This window comes from Bubalus bubalis, chromosome 1 (genome assembly GCF_019923935.1).
Source record: "Bubalus bubalis isolate 160015118507 breed Murrah chromosome 1, NDDB_SH_1, whole genome shotgun sequence".
NCBI lineage: Eukaryota > Metazoa > Chordata > Mammalia > Artiodactyla > Bovidae > Bubalus > Bubalus bubalis.
Window position 1 is genome coordinate 55,706,633 of NC_059157.1, and position 22,550 is coordinate 55,729,182.

General features: G+C 43.1%; 1 protein-coding gene across 7 annotated transcripts in view; it reads left to right on the forward strand.

The window, feature by feature from the left end:
• Positions 1 to 22,259, forward strand: part of LOC102416140 (amyloid beta precursor protein) — a 307,476-nt gene extending 285,217 nt beyond the window's left edge. For all 7 annotated transcript variants that reach the window (XM_025281991.3, XM_025281961.3, XM_025281968.3 and 4 more), the window contains 3 exons: positions 6,205 to 6,305; positions 9,532 to 9,678; positions 21,035 to 22,259. In XM_025281991.3, the coding sequence (XP_025137776.1) occupies positions 6,205 to 6,305; positions 9,532 to 9,678; positions 21,035 to 21,136 (350 nt within the window). In that variant the 3' untranslated portion in view covers positions 21,137 to 22,259. The remainder of the gene's footprint in view (positions 1 to 6,204; positions 6,306 to 9,531; positions 9,679 to 21,034) is intronic.
• The last annotated feature ends 291 nt before the right edge of the window (positions 22,260 to 22,550 follow it).

Below are 22,550 nucleotides of genomic sequence, written 5' to 3' on the forward strand. Positions count from 1 at the left end.
GTTGTATATGGTTATTCTTGATGAGTGTCTAAAACACAGCAGAAGTTCCATGCCTAATTGTCCATACAAGTCCTTTATTTTTTATGCTACTTTAAATTCCCATTAACACCAGTATGGACACTTCTCTTTTTTTGGTAATTTCCCGAGCATTAAGAAGAAACGCATTTTCACCTTTGTTCTGTATTGAGCCTAGGTCTCAAATGTACTTTTACACACAACAGAAACATACACATGCCTGGTTTTGACCGCATGCACAGCCTCACCCAATTGATAGCAGCATTGCTTTCAGTGGATCAGAGAGAGGAGAGAAGTTAACTGAATTGGCAAATCTCTGTATATATTTTGGAAAGATTTTACTCCCAAGAGTGCAACCCTACCCATATTTTCCCTTGTATCCTCATAATGTCCCCTGCAGTCATCTCGGAACAGGGCGCTAACCTCACAGGGACATGTTAATGCTAGGAGTTGTTGACCTCTGATCCCCTGTTCAGATGCAGCCAGCAGCAGGGCCAGAAGCAGGAGCCTGCCCCTCTTTCTTCCAGCTCAGGTTCAGGTTGCATCTGCCTCCAACCACCGTCATAGAGGAGAAATTCAGAGTCTGCCTGTGGCTTCTTCATGCCTCTGCAGTGTAATTAACAGGGCATCAGGGACTGTGGAGTGACAGATCTTGACAGCCCATCTCCTTGATTCTATGATCCCTTTCTGTAGGGCTTTTCAGAGACATAAATTATAGTAAGTCAGGCACAGCTTCAGCTCGCCTAACGTCTTCCTTATTGCCTGTGTCACACAAGTGAATTTTAAGGAACAGGGAATTGACACATCCCCAGCCTGCTCAGCCCACTGGTAGGACCCAAGGCTGAGGGTTGGTTCAGTTCTAACTGCATCTGAGACCGGCTCGGGTTGGTCCTTTGCCTTGGGCCATTTTTTCATGGCACTTCCTACTTTATTTTTAAAGGAAGAGATGCTTCTCATCCACAGGCATACAGTGTAAATTAGAAGCACTGACTCAATAAGCTTTATTAAGTTGCTATATTGGGCACACAGGGCCATTATGTTCCTACTGAAATACCCAGGAAGAGGTAACACCACCGAAGTCTTTTTTTTTTTTTTTTAAACATGAAATGGACTTCTCCATACATTCTTAAACGAAAGCAATTTGTTTTAAGAGTTAGTGGATATATAGAGATGGGAAGAAGCCTTTTCTAAAGTCCCTGTTGTAACATTGGCAATAGCTCCTTTTGTTATTTTACGAAGACCCCTCAGCTGCTTTGGAGGGTTAAAAGAGTTGAAGTGATAAGGTCCTTGCTCTCAGGAACTTGAAGTAGCATCAAAGAACCACACTGCATATTTAGAAAGATGAGATGGAATTAGAAAGACAGGGAAATTCAAAGCAACAGAAAGTGTAAACCATCTTGTGATATTTGGAATGTGAGCAGGTGGGCCATTAACCGATGGGTGTATTGCTGGAGATGAACTTCAGGATGGGTTTTGAAAGGTTTGGAGCACATCCGTTTGCAAAGAGAAGAGTTCTGTACGGATGAGAGAATGACCGGGGCCAGTCTTCCTTTCTTACACTGCTGTAAAACTTGAGTTCCGCTAGGAGAGGGCCATAGGTGGGAAAGAATCCTCAGAAAGTGAGGGAGACTCTAACTCAGGTATGTTTCTGAATAACTTTATTTGCTGCATGTGTATTAAGATATACATATGCCCTGTATTTTTTGCACTTGTAATGAGCCTTTTGGAAATGTGGATCAATTTTCCCCCTACATTTTCTATTGAATAGCATTAGTTTTGGTTCTTCGTCATCACACTTTCTGAGACCACATGCTTGAATCTACTGTGCCAAATTATATTGGTATTCTTCCTGAACTTAGAAGACCCTTCCAAGGTTGTCCCATCACGTCATTCAATTGATGGCATTGTTTTTTACACAATCGCTGTTGTCACTTGGAAACAAGTAGAGAAAGGGCTTTTGTGTAATCACAGCTCAGGAAAAGGACTTCTCCTTGACTTTCATATCTGAAATACCAGGACACAGTACCTTCTAGAATGTAGTGTCACAGAGGGAAACCATAATATCAGTAGTGATTTCTGGGGACAGTGACCTTTACAGCTACTCCCCTAGCCTTACTTTCTGAGAGAAATAGACTCTGAAGGACGAGTTACAGCATTTGACCAGAATAAAGAAGACAAATAGAGACATACCTCACTTTATTGCATTTTACAGTTACTGCATTTTTTTTACAAACTGAAGGTTTGTGGCAACCCTGAGATAAGCAAGCTCCATTTTTCCAGCAGCATTTGCTCAACTCTTGTCCCTAGGTCACTTTTTGGTAACTCTCAGGTTATTTCAAACTTCTGTATTATCATTCTATCATGGTGATCTGTGATAATCATCTTTGATGTTGCTACTGCAACAAGATTACAACTCGATGAAGGCTTAGATGATGGGTAGCCTTTTTTGGCAATAAAGTATTTTTAATTAAGGTACACACATTGTTTTTTAGAAATAGACTACAGCACAGTGGAAGCATAACCTTTATATGCACTGGGAAACCAAAATGTATGACTCACTTTATTGCAATATTAACTTTATTGCGATGGTCTGAAACTAAACCCCCAATGTCTCTGAGGTATGTTTCCAGTATAATTTAACCACCCTTCTCCAGTCCTAATAAAGAAAACCAGATCCTTTGAGAAAGCTTCTTCAAATGAACAGCAGGCTGTTCCTGACTCACCGTGACTTAGAAAACAAGAGTCCCAGCAGGGCTTAGAGTAGAATCAGAGCAGCTCAGGGATTGCATCGGGTGAACCTGCAAGGAAAGGTCCACGCGATTTATGTGCATCTTCTTAAATCATCACATATCACTAGACACAGTTTCAGCTTTTATTATCAACGATATTTCCCTGGTGAAAGCTTATTAGTTTTTCCCCTTTAAATGAGATTTGCTTAATGAAAGGCTCTTTGGTGACTGACTATACATGCTGTACAAAAAATGAACTCTTTTTCTGCTGAAAGCCCCGCAAACTGTTGTGCCATAATTAATAATCTGTTGTTCTGACTTACTGCATGAATTTAAAAATTTTTTGACCATTGAAAGTACTCTGGGTATCCTTTCAAAAAGAGTGTGGGTTTTTATTTTTATTTATTTTTTTGTTTATTTTTTTAATATAAATTTATTTCTTTTAATTGGAGGCTAATTACTTTACAATATTATATTGGTTTTGCCATACATCGAGAGTGTGGGTTTTTTAAATTTTGAGTGAAGAGCTAGCTCATTCTTTACCTTTTTATAATGTGGTTATTTTGTCTCACAAATCTCGAAGGAAAGAGTATTCAAGACAGTTTTCTTAAAAATCTCAGAAATATAGCTTTAACTGTTGCGTTGTTAGATCCTGATGACAGAAAGAGGTAAGGTATAAAGAAATGACTTTAGTTCTAAAAGGACCTCAGATTTAAAAGGGTTTGTAGAAAGAGAAAAACGTACAACAAATGAGGGATAAACAAAAATTGGTGTCACAGCCGAATAAAAATTTGTATCAGGAAGGTTAGAGGTCAGAATAAGATGAAATGTATTAAAAGTGCTGATCATTTTAAGGCAGGAACATAACTAAGAATGGAGAGCCTGACAGTTCTTGTGACAGGGTTAGGGGTCAGGTACAGTCAGTGCGCTGAGTGGACCAGTTAAAAGATGAGAGAAGGAGAAATTATCCCGCTTTGAGGGTGCTTCCGCCTTTGATGTGTATATTGAAGAGAATGGTCTTTTGTTAAAAGGAAATCAAAGCCCTAGAGAGATGAAGATGAGAAAAGAAGGCACTAGTCCTTTGTAATGGGCTTCCCAGGTGGCGCAGTGGTAAAGAACCCACCTGCCAGTGCGGAAAACGCAGGAGACGTGGGTTTGATCCCTGAGTCAGGAAGATTCCCTTGGAGGAAGAAATGGCAACCCACTCCAGTATTCTTGCCTGAAAAAATCCCATGGACAGAGGAGCCTGGCAGGCCGCAGTCCATGGGATTGCAAAGAGACACACCTGAGCACACAGTCTTATGTAATAGCTATCTGCTGCTATATAATAAATAACCCCATAACTTAGCAACTTAAAAATAAACATTTCGCTTCTTATAATGAATTTCAAGGATTTCAGGCATGGCTTAGCTGGATGCTTAAGGCTCAGGATCTCAGGAAACTGCAATCAAGACATCTGTCGTAGCTCCATGCATCTGAGGGCTTGAGGTTTGGCTGGGCTGGTCAGGTTTTTTTCCATGATGGTTCACTCACATGGCAGTTGGCAGGAGACCTCGGTGCCTGCCCATGTGAATCTTTTTAAAAGGACTGCTTGAGTATCCTCACAATATGGCAGCCAACTTTCCCCAGACCAACTGGTCTGAGATAGATTACAAAGGAAGCTGTCCTTTGCAATCCAGTCTCAAGTCATACACCGCCACTTTTGCTACATTCTGTTCATTAGAAGCAAGTCTCTATATATACTATATATAGAAGCAAGTCTCTCTATATAATCGCAAGGGAATTAAGTCCCACCTCTTGATGGGAAGAGTATCTATAATTAGTGGCTATATTTTCAAACTACCACACTTCTCTACCCAAGTGTAAGTCCCTAGGACCCAGGTAAATCACAGGCTAAGAGAACTAGAGGGCAAGATCATAGAACCACTCTCACTGATCTTTGTGGACTAGCAAGACCTGGGAAGACAGGAATAAGAAAAACATAGTTCTGATGAGCAGAAGACAGCATCACAGGCCACGCCGGATGGAGATTGACATTGATCTAGGGTCCGTTTTTGAATAGGTTGTTAAATGGAAGCTCTTTGAGCAATTGGCCAAGGAATCAGTGACATGTCACAACCAACATGAGCTCCTGGATCTTGTCAAATTATCCCCTTTTCTCTTTTGTATCGAGTGTGCTGTTAGACTGGCCCATCATATGCTGTGGACATTGCTTTTCACTTTTAACAAGATGTGTGACAGGGTTCACAGCACCTTGTAGACAAGATTGTAAGAGCGATAGACCAAAAGCAAGAAATTAGGTCCCATGGGAGCTGAAGGAACTTGGAGCCCAAGTAGGAGAAAAATCAGCAGGAACGTGACGTCTCTTCTTGAGTTTCTGATCTGTACAAGGCTATTGTGCAAAAAGGAGGTTCAGGCTTGTTCTGTGTTGGACAAAAAGTGGAAGTTACAAGGAAACTGATTTTGGCTTAGTGTAAGAAACACCATTCTAGTAGACAAAGCTGTCTGAAAATGCAGGCAAACGGATCTATTCCTCTCTTTTCAAGTAGAGCTGAGAGTTTACCTCTGGGTGGGAAGAGCAGAAAACAGGTGATTTTAGAAGCCATTCTCATCCTAAAATTCAGACTTTTGATATTTAAATGCTGCAACGTGTAAATCATATTTATACTGCACTCTTTCACTTTGGGTTTTAAAAATTACTTTGCGTTTTGTTTTTAAACTTCAAATTATCATCAGAAAAATTAAATTCATGATAATAATTAGTGTAAGGATCATATAGTAATTTATAAAGAAGCATTAGTACATTAGAAAATCTCTTAGTCCCACAGAAACGGTTTTCAAAAATTATGTACTGCAGTTCTTTATTCAGCAGATGAACCAGTTACATTTTGTATTAATATCTGTAACTAAATCGCTTAACTAAATAAATGATACGATTTTTACAGAGCTCCACTGCATAGATGCATGAGCATAATTTATTTGTAATAGGAACAAAGTCCCAAAGTAGCAGTTTTGTTCTACCAGGTAATTAATGCTCATTTTTAAAGCCTTTTATTACTTTTTCTGAAGGAAAAAGACACATTATAGGCTAAGCTGTAAGGCCCTAAACCAAGCCAGCATATTCTAGGAACAAATCCTTTCCACCCTCGCAACTACCGTTTAACTTCTATTTTTCCCCATTAAGAAAAAAAATTATAGCATGTGCTTAAAGGCAGTAGAAGCCTTAAGTTCAAATTTCTTTAATCTTTAATTTCTTTTTGTTTAAAAAAGGCAGTGCTTAAGGATTTAAATATAGGGTGTCATTTTTCTTGAAGAAAGTCGTTAATCTATTTTCGTCTAACTTTAGGGTTAGGAGGAAGTTTCTGGTAGGCTTTGTGTTGTAATGATATTGTTTATAGATAAAACAAATGGACTGGCCTGCGTGTTTTGATTATGGTACGATGCTTATGGTGTCATACAGGTTCGGGATTAACAAACATCAAGACAGAAGAGATCTCTGAAGTGAAGATGGATGCAGAATTCCGACATGATTCAGGATATGAAGTTCATCATCAAAAATTGGTAAGTGAAAAAAGAAATTATGCAAATGAACTTACAAAGCAGAAACAGACTCACAGACTTAGAGAATGAACTTGTGGGATAGACATTGAGCATACGGCTATTTTTAAGATGGGTAACCAACAAGGTCCTAGTGCAGAGCCCAGGAAATTCTGCTCAATGTTATGTGGCAGCCTGGATCAGAAGGGAGTTTGGGGGAGAATGGATCCATGTATGTGTATGGCTGAGTCCCTTCGCTGTTTACCTGAAACTATCACAACATTGTTAATTGGCTATATCCCAATACAAAATAGAAAGTTTAAAAAATAAATAAATAAAAATTGGTAGGTGACATAATCTACCTCTTCCTGCCACTCTGTCTTGACAAATGACTCGCATTCCTCCTGGGTCAGAAATCCAGTTAAGGAAAATATTAAAACAAAAATTACATGCTTGCCTATAGGCGCATCATGAAAATAGGAAGAAAAGAAAAAGAGGCTCTTTAAATGGTAGTTCTTAGTGTATGAAATGCTTAGATAGCACCACCGACTCAATGGACATGAATTTGAGCAAATGCCAGGGGATAGTGGAGAACAGAGGAGCCTGGTGTGCTACAGTCCACGGGGTCACAGAGAGTCGGACACGACTTAGTGACTGAACAGCAACAAAAATTGGTCTAGAAAGCAGTTAAACCCACAAATGACTTAAAATGGAATTAATTTCTAGTCTAGCAGCCATTTTAATTAACTTCCTGTCTGTTTTCTAGGACAGCAGGCTTTTGGTATGTTTGTGTGAAGGATCAAAATTTCAAATAAACAGGTGCAAATACTACTTAGGTTCATAAAACAGCATTCCTGGCCGTTTGCTTAATTTCACGTTTGGAACTCTCTCCCTGGGTTTCTTCGCCTCTCCCTTGCCCATCGTTCGGTTCCCTGCCCACCCTTTAAATTCTTCCTGAGGGCAGGATGTTTGGGGCCTCTGGAGGTGGGCAGAAGGGGTGGATGAGTGCTGTCCTCAGCAGTGCTGTTCAGCAGAAGACTTGGCCAGGAGAGACAGTGGCTTCCTTTTCAGATGCACTCACCCTTTCCCCGCCCCCAAATGCTAGAATTGGAGTAAATCAGAAAACACCCATCATCCCCTTTAAGGTAGTTACATAAAGCCCTTTACCAAAAGCCTCAGGTAAAACAGTCCTTCATGATGTTAGGGCTCCTCCCATCTTAAGAGTAAGTCCAGTGAATGGCTTAAATTAATAATGGAAATAATTTGACTGCACATTCAGTAGTGAATAAAGGTGGTAGTAAAATTCTGAAAGCAGTAATAATCCTTGAGAAGGACGCTCTTAGGCACTTTATTTTTGTTTGTGTGTGTATATAAGTGTATGTGTCTTTTTCCCTTTCAAGGGAAAACTGTCTTTCCAATATTTGTGAATAAAATTTATAAATCCAAGTATTAAACTCCGACAGAAGCACCTGTGAAATATGATGCGTGCCTCTTTTCACTATAAACGACTGAGCAAACCCAAAACTGACTTGCAGCTCAGATTTGCATTTTAACTCCCATAATCTTTTCGGTAAAAGCACACTGAACTCTTTGAAGCATGGTTTTCCTTGGAAGGTTAATCCAGTGTCAGTTATTATAGAATCAGGGCCACTCTTGATCTGGGTGATGCTGAAGAGGTTAATAAAAAAAAAAAACCTGGGAATTCTGCTAAAGAGTTGGATGCTGGTGGGGCAGATAGCTGAAGATTAATGTGTGGCTTTGCGTTTTCTGGTGCCTGTGTCATGAAAACCCATCTCCGCAATTACACGAACTCCTGTAACGCGACAGTGGCTAGGGCTGGCAGCAGCGATTATGAGAATCGGCTCCGTCTTCTGAACTAGTTGATAAGATAATGTACTATAATTAGTGCCATGAATATTACAAAATTACAGTATTTTCTTAAAGACACAGGAAGATGTCCAGACTTACACATTTCCGATTACCTCACACTTGTATCACTAGCTGATTAATGATTTGTTCTTTACAAATATGTTGAGGGAGTATATTTGTTTAGAAAGGGGCATGATTGTGAACAGTTCCTAGTTTTGTTGCAGATAAACCATGAATAAAACTCTTTTCGAAATTTGCTTTATTTGCTGCATTTCATGTTGCCTTTTCAGAGTGCTAGGATGTCAGTTCTAGTTTTCACTGTCATTTTACTCTCTTGAGATTATATCAAAAAAGTATTTAGGGAGCTATTTTTATTAATTTATATAGCAAACATGGTATATATTCTGTAGTAATTAAACCAGATGATCTGGCATAAGAGCATCTCCTTACATAAAAGATGATAAAAGTTGCTGTGTGCTTTTATAATTCCTTTCAAGTAAAGACGAAAAATAATGACTCGCTTTTAAAAACAGTATGAAGGAATGTAGTATAATAAATTTATCACTGAATAAATTTCTTCTTCACAGTATTCTCTAAATTCTTTTCGTGTTTAACTCAAATAAACATCAAGACTAAAACATTTTTAGTTGGGTTGCCAGAGACATCATAGTAAGAAAGCACGTGTCAATGTGTGGCTATTAAAATTCTTATCTTGTTGCCGACTGCTGCTTCTGTTTGAAATAAGTGCCTTATAAGCATATGATGCTTCTCAAGGTTAATTAGTGTCTTGCAGAATTATTGGGGCTTAAAGTAGGTAACAAGATGCCTGTTTTCTTCTGTTTAATGCCTTTGTCTTAGATTGCATGTTCCTGTGTATTGAAAATGTCCTTCTAAGAAAACGACGGCATCTGTACTTTGGAGAAGTACCTAAGGCGTAGCTCTCACGCGTCAGGTCTCCCAGTTTAAACCTGCTGTGACTGGGAAGATACTGGCCTCCTTTCATAATCATGAACCGTGCCTTTCCAGTTTCTGATAGATCTAAGAGCTGCCCTCCCCCACTTAACAGAATGTCCACCTATCAGAGGGTTTCCGATCCCTGCGGGCTGCTGTTTGCCTTCCTAAAGACATATTGGTGGGGAGGGGGAGGAGGGAGTGGCCATTCCAGGACTGAGGAAGGCACGTGGCGCATTATTCTACAGACTGAAGATGTCATTTTTAGTCAGTATTATTTGGCTTTTTTTCAAGTGCGCACCAAATAATTTGAGTGACCAACAATTCAAACTTACGGCATAAAATGTAGACTGGATATACTGAAACTTTTCACATTCCTCATCCATACATCTCCCGTAGTTACAATCCTTTTTCTTGATTTGTTTTCAAGGTGTTCTTTGCAGAAGATGTGGGTTCCAACAAAGGTGCCATCATTGGGCTCATGGTGGGCGGTGTTGTCATAGCGACAGTGATCGTCATCACCTTGGTGATGCTGAAGAAGAAACAGTACACATCCATCCATCATGGAGTGGTGGAGGTAGGTGAACCTGGCTGCCTGTTTACAACTGGCATAAAGGCACTCTTGCTTGGTGTTAGAATCATCCAAGTATCTCTTCTTTGAAAAAACAATCCTCATTCCTGCTCAAGTTGCAGCTGTTTTCTTGCTTCTGGTTTTTATGCATTCTGACTTACAACTACTGTGGCCAAGGCGATGAGGATGTATGCTATCTCAGCCTCTTATTTTGTATTGAAATATCAAAATAATACTAAGGATAACGCCTGGCTTAAAGACATTGTGACTGCCGTGAAACATTTTTTTAAAACAAGTTACAAATAAAAACGGAGGTGGAAGGGTGCTTTTTGTTGAAAAAAACTTTTTATGACACATTTATTCCTGGATTTTTTTTCTTCTGACTACGCTGGGGTCTTCGCTGCACCAGCAAGCTCAACAGTGTGTGGGCTCTCTAGTTGTGGCGTGTGGGATCTTAGTTCCCCAACCAGGGACTGAACCTGTGTCCCCTGCACTAGAAGGTGGATTCTTAACCACTGGACCACCAGGCATGTCCCTATTCCTGGACTTTTAAATAAATCATGTGACTTCTAACTCAAGCCAGGTGATAGTAAATAATTTTCAGTAACCAATCTTACCTTTAGAGTGTCATAGAAAATCACATTGTACCCAAGGGCTGAACAACATATACAAAGTTAGTCTAGGTCGTTAGCCTGCACTTTGCACCTGAAATGTCTTCGTTTCAAGGTGTTAGTGCAGTGGCCCTGAAGATGGAGAGAAGACCCACAAAGTGACAATTCCATTTCCTCGAGCCTCTCCCAGCAGCCCAACCTATGGGAAATAGGAGGATGTACAACACAGAGGTAGTAAGTTACACCAGCAAAATAGATTAAGCTGCAAGATTCAAATATGACTCCTTAAACCCATGACATAAAATACTGTAAAATAAAATGTACAAATAAGTTCCTTATATGCATTTAAAATGCAGGTTGAGAAGAGGAGAACCTCACGGTTTATGTAGTTTTTAGGAAACTATTAAAGAAAGTGAATTAATACCTCTTGAGAAGTTGAGAATTGCTAGAGCCGAAAAAGATCTCAAGGATCGATTAATTGATCTTATTTTATACATAAGAAAACAGACCCAGACAAAAGCAGTGTTCTTTCAGTGTCAAATTCAGTAGAGCCAAGGTCAGAGTAGGGCTTCCCAGGTGGCACAGGGATAAAGAATCCACCTGCCAATGCAGGAGACACACAAGATGTGAGTTCAATCCCTGGATCATCGGGAAGACCCCCTGGAATAGGAAATGGCAACTCACTCCAGTATTTGTGCCTGGAAAATCCCATGGACACAGAAGCCTGGTGGGCTCCAGTCCGTGGGTTCGCAAAGAGTCAGACACGACTTAGCAACTAACCAACAAGCGTGTGGGTGTTATGTATAAAGTACCGGGAATTAGGACTTTAGCACGGGAATCTGGGGAGGATACCGTCCGTATCAGAGCCCCATGATGCTGGGCAATGAAACAAGGCATCTCGGAGCTGACTGCCGTGATCGTGCTGAGACTTGCTTACAAGGTACCGATTTCCAAGGACACGTTCCCCAGATCCCACCCCAGACCTTGGGAAACAGAATTTCTGAATAGGAGGCTAGCAATCTCAGTGTAGAAAATTTTCACAGTTGAATCAAACACGCAGTCAGTTTTGAGAATCACTGATATATATTTAGTGTTAGCGCTCCTGCCTTTTATATGAAAAGTGAAAGTGTTAGTTGCTCAGTCGTGTCTGGCTCTTTGCCACCCCCTGGGCAGCCCGCCAGGCTCCTCTGTCCATGGAATTCTCCAGGCAAGAATACTGGAGTGTGTTGCCATGCCTTTCTCCAGGGGATCCTCCTGACCCAGAGATCAAACCTAAGTCTCCAAATTGGGAGATTCCTTACCGTCTGAGCCACCAGGGAAGCCTTTTATATAGTTATCTAAGCAAACCTTGGGCTTCCCAGGTGGCGCTAGTGGTAAAGAACCTGCCTGCCAGTGCAGGAGACAAAAGAGGTGCGGGTTCAATCCCTGGGTGGGAAAGATCCCCTGGAGAGGGGCATGGCAACTCACTCCAGTATTCTTGCCTGAAGAAGCCCAAGAACAGAGGAGCCTGGTAGGCTACAGTTCATGGAGTCAGAAAGAGCCAGATGCAACTTAAAACACACACACATAGCTTCCTGGGGTAAAAAAAAATTTTTTTTGATTAGTTAGCAGAAAAAGGTTTCCTCGGTTTTGGACTATTAGAGCAGTTGACACTTTAACACAAGTTCTGAAAAAATGAATTAATTTTTAAGCCAGAAAGCATCCATGTGGGAAGAGAAGTCCTTCAGTCCTTCTCTTGTTCATTTTGTTAGCTTAAGAGCATCTGGGAACCTCTAGACTGACCGCCCCACCTCCTTTGGTGTTTCTTTTCCTTATTTCTGCTCACCTCCTTCTTTTTTAAAAGAAGGATGACGTAAAGAGCCCAGAAACCATCTCTTTCTCCCTGGAGAGGTCTTCCTTTCTCTCCAGTCCATAGGTAACCCAAGCCTTCGTCAAGCTCTGTGTTGAGTGTTGGAAGAGATCTTCATCTAAGGCGCTGGATACCATCCCAGCCCTCAGGAAGGTGATAGTCTAGCCGAATTCAGACACTCAGAATTGCAACCCAGCCTGAGCACCTGGGCTGGCTCACCTGGCGGGGTGATGCAGCATGAAAGGGGGTTTCAGCACCATTGCTCTCAGAGTATGTGCCGAATCAGGTGATTCCCCCCACCCACATTTCCCTGCCTGTCTGAGTGGGCTTCTCCCCCTTAAGGACAGGGAAATAAGTTTATTGCCAGCTGGTTCAGTTCAGCTCAGTCACTCAGTCTTGTCCAACTCTTTGCGACCCCATGAGCTGCAGCACGCCAGGCCTCCCTGTCCATCACCATCTCCTGGAGTTTACCCAAACTCATGTCCATTGAGTCAGTGATGCCATCCAACCATCTCATCCTCTGTCATCCCCTTCTCCTCCTACCTTCAACCTTTCCCAGCATGAGGGTCTTTTCAAATGAATCAGTTCTTCACATCAGGTGGCGAAAGTATTGGAGTTTCAGCTTCAATATCAGTCCTTCGAATGAACACCCAGGACTGATCTCCTTTAGAATGGACTGGTTGGATCTCCTTGCAGTCCAAGGACTCTCAAGAGTCTTCTCCAACACCACAGTTCAAAAGCATCAGTTCTTTGGTGCTCAGCTTTCTTTACAGTCCAAGTCTCACATCCATACATGACTACTGGAAAAACCATAGCCTTGACTAGACGGCTGGTTAACCTGCTTCATTAATGAGGAACCTTATTTCACTAAGAACAAAAATGAGTAAATGGGTATCCCCAGATACCAGGTCCTACGTCTGTCAGGACAGAATTCAGCCGTGAAGGAGAAACCCCAACAAAAGCTTTGGTCTCCAGGGATTCGCTCCTTCTTAGAGGGAAGGATTGCTGCAGAAGGTCACAGAGATGGGAAAGTGAAGCACGCCTAGGACTTTTATTCATAGAAACGTTACCAGTTGGAGGTGAGCAGTCGCTAGTTTTTGTTGTGCAAAACTAAGCAGTAAATATTGATTTAATATTTACTTTCATCATGAAGCCAGACATCCAGCCTGTAAGTCGTTAGCCGTGGTTTCTCATGGAGACGCCAGTGCTTCGCTGGTGCCTCCAGGAGTGACAAGACAGCCCTCTGTTACTCTGTTCCCCAGATTGTGCACACCGTCTCTGGTGGCTGACGATGCCAGCACCCACTGAATTACCCACCATTGTCCTGCCAGTGAGGTTCTGCAAATCCCACTGACCCCAGGTTCTGTTAGGAGCAGATGGGCCTTTTCTACACTCACGTCAGCTGACACTGAACATTTTCAAATATATCTTGGAGCTCTCTCCACTACACCTTCTGGACAGAGACTTCACCTTTAACAGGAAAGAAGTGGCATAAAGCCTCTTGATTGAAGAAATTAAAAAAAATTTTTTCACAGATCTGATAACTGGAACACCAGAGGTCTCCTATCCCCTGCCCCCAGTCATCTCTGATCTGAGTAAAAGGGTTCCTTATTTAGCTTTTTATGGAGATACAGCGGATGACTCTTTTGAAGGATTTGCTGTCCGATTGGTGACATTATAAAACTATGTCGCTATAGGTCCTTTCTTCCTGGCAGAATGTCAAGTTTTAGTGGAGGCATCTAGCAACCACTAACAGGGGTGTAGAGCAGTCAGGCAGTTTGGAAAGGTTAAATGGGAGGCAACAGGAAGAAAAAGTGAAGGGATGGGACTTGCCTGGTGGTCCAGTGGCTGAGACGCCACACTCCCAAAGCAGGGGGCCCAGATTCAATCCCTGGGCAGGGAACTAGATCCCACATGCTGCAACTAAGACCAGGGAAGCCAAACAAATATTAAAGAAAGAAAAATCGAAGGTAGACTCAAATCAGCAGGAGATTGGAAGCAAACAGCAGGAGTAGAAACTAGAAGGTCAAAGGAAAGCATCAGCATGGCAGGGGAGTTCCGGGGTGTGCCTGAAAAATTACTTGATGTATGACTAAGCTACTTAGGGAAATAAGGAAGTGTAATTATGAAAATGACCATGTATACAATAGAAAACCAACATAGCGAGGTTACTAAAAGCGATAAATGATTAACTTGAAAACTTCATTGCTGTTCTCTGAGCGTGTACTTTCCTTCCCAGGTTCCTGGTGTTCTTACACCCTCTGGTTATTTTACGTGTTTAGTTTATCTTATCCTCTATTCTTTGTCCACCTGCGGTGCAAGCATGCTTAGTGGTGTCTGACTCTTTGCAACCCCATGGACTGTAGTCTGCCAGGCTCCTCTGTCCATGGGATTTTCCCGACCCAAGGATCGAACCTGCAACCCCTGCAGTGGCAGGTGGATTCTTTACCATTTGAGCCACCTGGGAAGCCTTTGTCCACCTAGAGGACCTGAAATGGTAAATCTTTAGAGGCTGAGATTCTCTTGTTGGGCCTCAGTGCCATGCATAAAGGGTCACCCATCAACACACATCCTGCTGGTTACCCTACCTAATAAAATTAAAACAGGATGTTCACTGGCCCTCCTCCGAGCTTAAAGCACCTACATGAGAGCCAAGACTCCCCCTCAAGCAGGGGGAGTCTAGAAATTAAGGAGAGATCCAAATAGATTGTGTGTCTACAGTCTAATGGTTGAGCTGTAAATTCCTCTGCATATAGTAAGGAATAAGTGGCTTCAGAGAGTCGAGTTCAGGGAGAGAGGGGTAGGAAGAGGGCATTAGCCAAACAGTAGTCAAAAGTTCTACTGAAGATGGTGTTAGGACCAGGTGGATTTTGCTCTTTGGGCTAAGCTCTCTACAATGTGCATGAAAATGAGCATGTACACAGTAGAAAAACCAACATTTCAAGGTTACTAGAAGAGATAAAAGGCCCATGGAAGCCAAGCTGGGGTTCAGTGTAGAGAGTGTCCCAGGGTCGCTGAAGAAGATGAAGACTTCAGATCAGTCATTGCTCCCAGAAAGTCCAAAGAAGGGGTGCTCAGAGGTGCTGTGCAGGTAGGTTTTCATCTCAGCCAGTGACACCTGGTTCCTGCCTGGGGAGGGGGTGGGGAAAGAAGCAGGAGGGAGAATTCAGTCCCCTGCTCCATTGCTCTGTAATTCCTTCCCGAATAAGCACCACTGGCTCCATTTTCCCCCAGCTGCACTTGAAGGGAAGTGATATCGAGGCCCCGTGCACCCAGGGTCATGGTGGGCTTGCCCTCACGTGCTGGGTGGCCAGCAGCAGGGCTATGGCTGAGCCGTGAGTGACGGATGACTGAGCCCTGCAGGGTAGGAAGGCTCCCCCTGACTTCCTTTGGTGGTGGGTTTATCCATGGACCAGAGCACTCAGCATTCCACCTTTAGCTTTCGAGGATCTGGGGATAAAAAGATGCCATCTACACTCCGTGGGTGCCATGTTGTAAAGGTAATCCCTTCTCCTGTAGCTCCAAGCCCTCTGAGACCTGGGGGCCAAGCCGCCGCACGGCAGCACTGGGGAAGCGTGAGCCACCCTCCCAGCAGCAGCGGGTCACAAGAATTAGCAAGCAGAAAGGAGGCTGGGTCCTGCATGTTCTTTGGAAGGACTGATGCTAAAGCTGAAACTCCAATACTTTGGCCACCTCATGTGAAGAGTTGACTCATTGGAAAAGACTCTGATGCTGGGAGGGATTGGGGGCAGGAGGAGAAGGGGACGACAGAGGATGAGATGGCTGGATGGCATTACCAACTCAATGGACGTGAGTTTGAGTGAACTCCTGGAGTTGGCGACGGATAGGAGGCCTGGCGTGCTGCGATTCATGGGGTCGCAAAGAATCGGACACGACTGAGCAACTGAACTGAACTGAACCGAACTGAAGGAGGCTGGGAAAAGACAGGAAAGTTAGCTGCCAGACTCGCATACCATGCTCTGAGCCTCGCATTTCTGGCTGTGCTCTCTTAAATAAGAGTTTGGCTTTGGCCTTCGAAGAGGAGATCAGCTATTTAATTGTTGCTCTGCCGCTGATGAATGCAGCCTGTGTGAGGGTTGATGTAGGTTCAGGTAAACTTGTATTAATACAAGTTTAATACTCCAACAATCAAGCAGCATTATGTTTTCTTCTGCACTCAGACACGTAGCAGTGCCTGATCTCTGAGGCAAGATGCTTTTTAATCTCCACATTCTTTGAAATCTCAGTTAAGAGGTGGCACAGAGGAAAAAGATGCCCACGTTCTAACGGCACAGGACTGCAGACAGGCTGTTTCTCAGCAAGCAGATTCAGAGAGTGAGGGAAATCTCTCATTACTGGTGCTGATCTTTAATGATGGTGTTGTAACTTACAAGTTCCTGGTTAACGACACAACTGCCAATTAAAGCCCAGTGACCTCATTGGTTGAAAACAGAGCAGATCAAAGGAAGAGAAAGGGCTGGGGAAACATCTCTGATTATTCTCCCAGGGACAGCAATGTGGAGCATCCGTTGGCGTGGTGTCCTCCCAGTGGAATTTTATGTCTGTTCCGGCTGCGTTAAGATTAGCCAAGGCAGTCATTCCAACTCTCACCCAGACTGAAAAGCCCATGAGATGGAGTCATAAAGTAACCTTGAGGAAACCAGCTTATTCCAGATGCTAAAGCTGAAACTCCAGTACTTTGGCCACCTCATGCGAAGAGTTGACTCATTGGAAAAGACTCTGATGCTGGGAGGGATTGGGGGCAGGAGGAAAAGGGGACAACAGAGGATGAGATGGCTGGATGGCATCACCGACTCAATGGACGTGAGTCTGAGTGAACTCCAGGAGTTGGTGATGGACAGGGAGGCCTGGCGTGCTGCGATTCATGGGGTGGCAAAGAGTCAGACACGACTGAGCGACTGAACTGAACTGATATATAACACTGTATTAGTTTTAAGTTTGCAACATTATGATTTGATATATGTGCATATTGTGAGGTGATTACAAAATAAGTTTGAAAGTGAAAGTTAGTTGCTCAGTTGTGTCCAACTCTTTGCGATCGCATGAACTGTAAGCCTGCCACGATCCTCTTGGTCCATGGAATTCTCCAGGCAAGAATACTGGAGTTTAGTGAACAACTTTGATTTCACATAATTACAGTTTTTTTTTCTTGTTATAAGAACTTTGAAGATTTATTCTTTTAAACAACCTTCAAATATACGATACAGTATTGTTAACTGTAGCACCACGTTTCTCCTCCTGAACCCAGTAAGGACAGACACCAGAGGGCAGGTCTGTTGGTGCTAGGACATCATGTCAAGGGATGGAAGACGATTTCTGTACCATGACTAGAGCACACGGGCCAGTGAAAAATGTAGACCAAAAGAGTGGTGCCGTCACTGTGGAGGTCAGTCAACAGTATGGAGGCTCCTCAATGAACTGAACACAGAACTGTCATACAACCCAGCAACTCCACGTGCGAATATGTATCCAACGGAAATGAAATTACTATCTAGAAACGACATCAGTACTCCTGTGTTCAGCACAGCATTATTTACAATAGCCGAGGCATGGGAACAAAGTGCCAATTAGTGGATGAATGGCTAAAGAAAATGTGATACACGTGATGGAATACTATTTAGCCATTAAAAGGAAGGAAATTCTGCCATTTGTGAAAACGTGGATGAGCCTTGAGGGTATTATGCTAAGCAAAATAAGCGAGACTGAGAAAAAGACTGTGAGACTTCACTTATGTGAGAAATATAAAAAAAAACAAAACCTGAACTCAGGAGAACAGGTTTTGCAAGGCCAAGCAAGTGGTACGGGCGGCTAATTCTCGGAAAACCCGACCTCCCCGGTGGCTTTTCCGGGAAGGGTTTTTAAAGACACAGTGAGAGAGAAGGTCATAGGATGCCTGGTGTGCACATCCTTCTGTTGGTGGTGCGGTAGCCAGGTGGTATTTGTAGAATCAAGGTTACCAGCCCTCTGGTTCCAGCTAATTTAAGGTCTTCATGCTTGTGGTCAACAGGAAGTTGACTTCTTCTTTCCTGTGCTGCTTTCAGTATCTGAGGGAAAAGTTATTTTTGTTTTAGAACAGTAATAACACAATGTAAGTTTTCATGTATTCAGCAAAAAGATAAGTACTTCCTCTCTTCTGTGGACTGTTTGAGGTACAGCAGATATGCTAGAAACCTGAACACCTTTCCCCGCACCAAACGTACGTCTGGCTCGGCCTGCAGAGAGTAAGAGGGCCTGACAGAGACCCTGGGAGGACAAAACCAAGTTTACAACTCAGAGGACCCAACGTATCAACAGAGGACATCTGTTTAAATCTTTAGCCAGACATACTTTTAGAATTTTAGTGCTCAGTTAAAAATAATAATCTGGAACAGTATGTTGTTTATCTTTTATTTATTTTTTTTTCCGAAACCTACTTAGGTTTAATCAAGTAGAAATTGATCATTTAGGCACTGCCAGGAATGTGTAACACTTAGTACCAAGACGAAAATATAACTGATCCTACCTTCAAGACACGTACAGCCTCCTGGGGCGGGGAGAGAAAATGAACATCCCCTCCCAGAATTTCAATATAAAAGTAAAGGCAAAATGGAGTTAACAGTATGTTGGCAGATCAGACAGAGTGGAGGTACAGAAGTTTCCCTTTTGCTCTTATCAATGGAAGGTGCAGGTTTTCTGGGAGGGAGACTCGTATTCGAAAAACCTCACAGTTGCCCGTCAAGAGTGACTGTCACTCTATCCCATTCCTCAGCCTCTCAGAGCTACCCCAGCCTGTTTTTTTCCTTTGTACCCCTCCATGGAGTTTAAACTGACACCACCGTAGTTGTTTTCTATTAGTCAATCCTAGAGCAAGATCTCCAGGTAGCACCCTCCCAAGGGGTTTGCACCGTGTTCGTCTAGTCAAGGCTATGGTTTTTCCTGTAGTCATGTATGGATGTGAGAGTTGGACTGTGAAGAAGGCTGAGCGGCGAAGAATTGATACTTCTGAACTGTGGTGTTGGAGAAGACTCTTGAGAGTCCCTTGGACTACAAAGAGATCCAACCAGTCCATTCTGAAGGAGATCAGCCCTGGGATTTCTTTGGAAGGAATGATGCTAAAGCTGAAACTCCAGTACTTTGGCCACCTCATGCGAAGAGTTGACTCATTGGAAAAGACTCAGATGCTGGGAGGGATTGGGGGCAGGAGGAGAAGGGGACGACAGAGGATGAGATGGCTGGATGGCATCACTGACTAGATGGATGTGAGTCTCAGCGAACTCCGGGAGTTGGTGATGGACAAGGGGGCCTGGCATGCTGTGATTCATGGGGTCGCAAAGAGTCGGACACGACTGAGTGACTGATCTGATCTGATCTGATCGGATTCTATGTAAATTGTATCCCTTTCCTGTCGGCTGGAGCTGGCAGCTTGGACTCCACTGTGCCTCATCAGGAAATGTTGTTCCTCATCTGTATTCACATTGAAGCGTCCAGAATTCTGCTTTTAGCGCACTCACTTTTATCTGAAGGAACTCATTAAAGGGAACAGACCCCAGAGAAAATATATTTGGATTTTCCCCCCTCACCTTGACTGATCAGAAAAGCCCCCTCCAAGAGCCATCTCTGCTTCTGTCTGCCTCTTTAATGTATTAAATTTGGTAAAAATGAGAACAAACCAAAACAAGGGCACGGAGATACCAGCAGTTCAGATTTTGAGTGTCAGTGAAAAGTGAAGTCGCTCAGTCATGTCCAACTCTTTGGGACCCCGTGGGCTGCAGCCTATCAGGCTCCTCCATCCATGTGATTCTCCAGGTAAGAATACTAGAGTGGGTTGCCATTCTTTCTCCAGGGGATCTTCCCGACCCAGGAACTGAACTCCGGTCTCCCGCATTGGAGGCAGATGCTTTAACCTCTGAGCCACAAGCATACCTTCCCTGGTAGCTCATACGGTAAAGCGTCTGCCTACAGTGTGGGAGACCTGGGTTCAATCCCTGGGGCGGGAAGGTCTCCTGGAGAAGAAAATGGCAACCCACTCCAGTATTCCTGCCTGGAAAATCCCATGGACGGAGAGCCTGGTGGGCTACAGTCCATGGGGTTGCAAAGAGTCAGACACGACTGCTTAGCTAAATCTCTCTAATACTCAAACTTTTTTTTCTAGCTTGACACCACACTTTCAAGTAAAACAGTCTTTTATGGAAGCCTTTTGTTCTTTTTCAAGCCAACAGGGGAAGAGAATAATATTTATTGCCTTAAGTGTATCCAGTTACTACTCCGGGAGGGAAGCAACCAGTGAGCACTGGCATAAGGCAAGCCAGCCGGTCAAGGGTTTGAGCGCCACCTAGTGGCCAGATGGAGTGTCTGCGTAACTGGTGGGCTCAGGCGTTGTTGTTGAGTCGGTCAGTGGTGTCCGACTCTTTGCGACCCCGTGGACTGCACCACGCCAGGCTTCCCTGTCCCTCACTGTCTCCTAGAGTTTGCTCAGACTCATGTCCGTTGAGTCAGTGGTGCCATCTTCTGTTGCCGCCTTCTCCTATGGTAGTGTTAGTCGCTCAGTCGTGTCCAACTCTTTGCAGTCCCACAGACTGTAGGCCACCAGGCTCCTCTGTCCCTGGGATTCTACAGGCAAGAACACTGGAGTGGTTGCCATGCCCTCCTCCAGAGGATCCCGACTCAAGGATCGACCCGGGTCTCCTGCATCGCAGGTGGATTCTTTACCATTTGAGCTCCAGGGAAGACCTCCTTCTCTACATCAAAGTGGAAAAGAAAGGAAAATTGGTGGGGTTTCTGCAATCTTGGCTTAAGAAGAAAAGAGTACAGTGCACCTTATCTTTCTCTGCCTTCTCCATGTGCGCTCTTAAAAGATTGTTTTAAAAAAAAAAACTCATTTGTCTTCGTTCTTGCTCTGCAGGTTGACGCTGCTGTGACCCCAGAGGAGCGCCACCTCTCTAAAATGCAGCAGAACGGCTACGAAAACCCAACTTACAAGTTCTTTGAGCAGATGCAGAACTAGACCACCGCCACAGCAGCCTCTGAAATCGGACAGCAAAACCATTGCTTCACTACCCATCGGTGTTCATTTAGAGAATAACGTGGAGAAAAGCAAACCCTTCTGTTTTATTATTTACTCATTATCGCCTTTCGACAGCTGTGCTGTAACACAAGTAGATGCCTGAACTTGAATTAATATACAAATCAGTAATGTATTCTCTCTCTTCACATTTCGGTCTCTACACTACATTATTAATGGGTTTTGTGTACTGTAAAGAATTTAGCTGTATCCAACTAGTGCATGAATAGATCCTCTCCTGATTATTTATCACGTAGCCCCTTAGCCAGTTGTATATTATCCTTGTGGTTTGTGACCCAACTAAGTCCTACTTTGAAACTTGCTTTAAGAAACGATGGGGGAATGCTTTCTGTGAACGTGGGGGTTTAGCTGCTTCTCTTGCCTAAGTATTCTTTTCCCGATCACTATGCATTTTAAAGTTCAACGTTTTTACGTAACCCAAATGAGTTAGAGGATTTTTTTTTCCACAATTGCATTTTACTGTACAGATTGCTGCTTCTGCTATATGTGTGATATAGGAAGTATGAGGATAGACGTTTATTTCTTCGTGCCTGTTTTATGTGCACATATTAGGCATTGAGAATTGAAGCTTTTTTCGTCCATGTATCTTCAGATCTTTGATAAAGAAAAGAATCCCTGTTCATTGTAAGCACTTTCACGGGTTGGGGAGGGTGGGGGTGGGAGCGCTCTGCTGGTCTCAATTTACCAAGAATTCTCCCAAAAAACTTTTCTGCAGGATGATTGTACAGGATCATTGCGTATGACCATGATAGCTTTCTACACTGTATTACATAAATAAATTAAATAAAATGACCCTGGGCAAGAGTTTTCTTTGAAGGATGAGTATGGACGTTAAATATTCAAAGTAACTTTGGATGGGGAAAAAGAGGTAGATTCAGGTTCTTTCACCCAGTCTAAAACCCTTTATTTATGATACCAAAAAAAGGTGAGAGTGGAAGGGACAAAATCAGGGAATGGGGAAGGCAAGCCTGGACAAACCCTTCAAGATTTGTCTCCAATTTGTATAAAATGGTGTTTTCATGTAAATAAATACGTTATTGGAGGAGCGGCATTGTGCTGGTGTGAATGCTTCCATGGTAACCACCTTCTGATCCTGAGTCATCAGAAGACTGGTGAGAGCTTTCTGATGCAGGGTATCCACACCTGTTGTGTCTTAACAGTAAGTCCAAGCTGGAAGCTAGGGCCAACAGGCATCTCCCAGCTTTTGTAAAATACTTCATAGACCCAACTCAGTCTTCACTTGGTCCAAACTATTTTGCTGCCATATCTTGGTCCTCAGCTTTGTCCCTGTCTTGGTCCATTCGTGCTACTATAATAAAATATTATAAGCTACTGG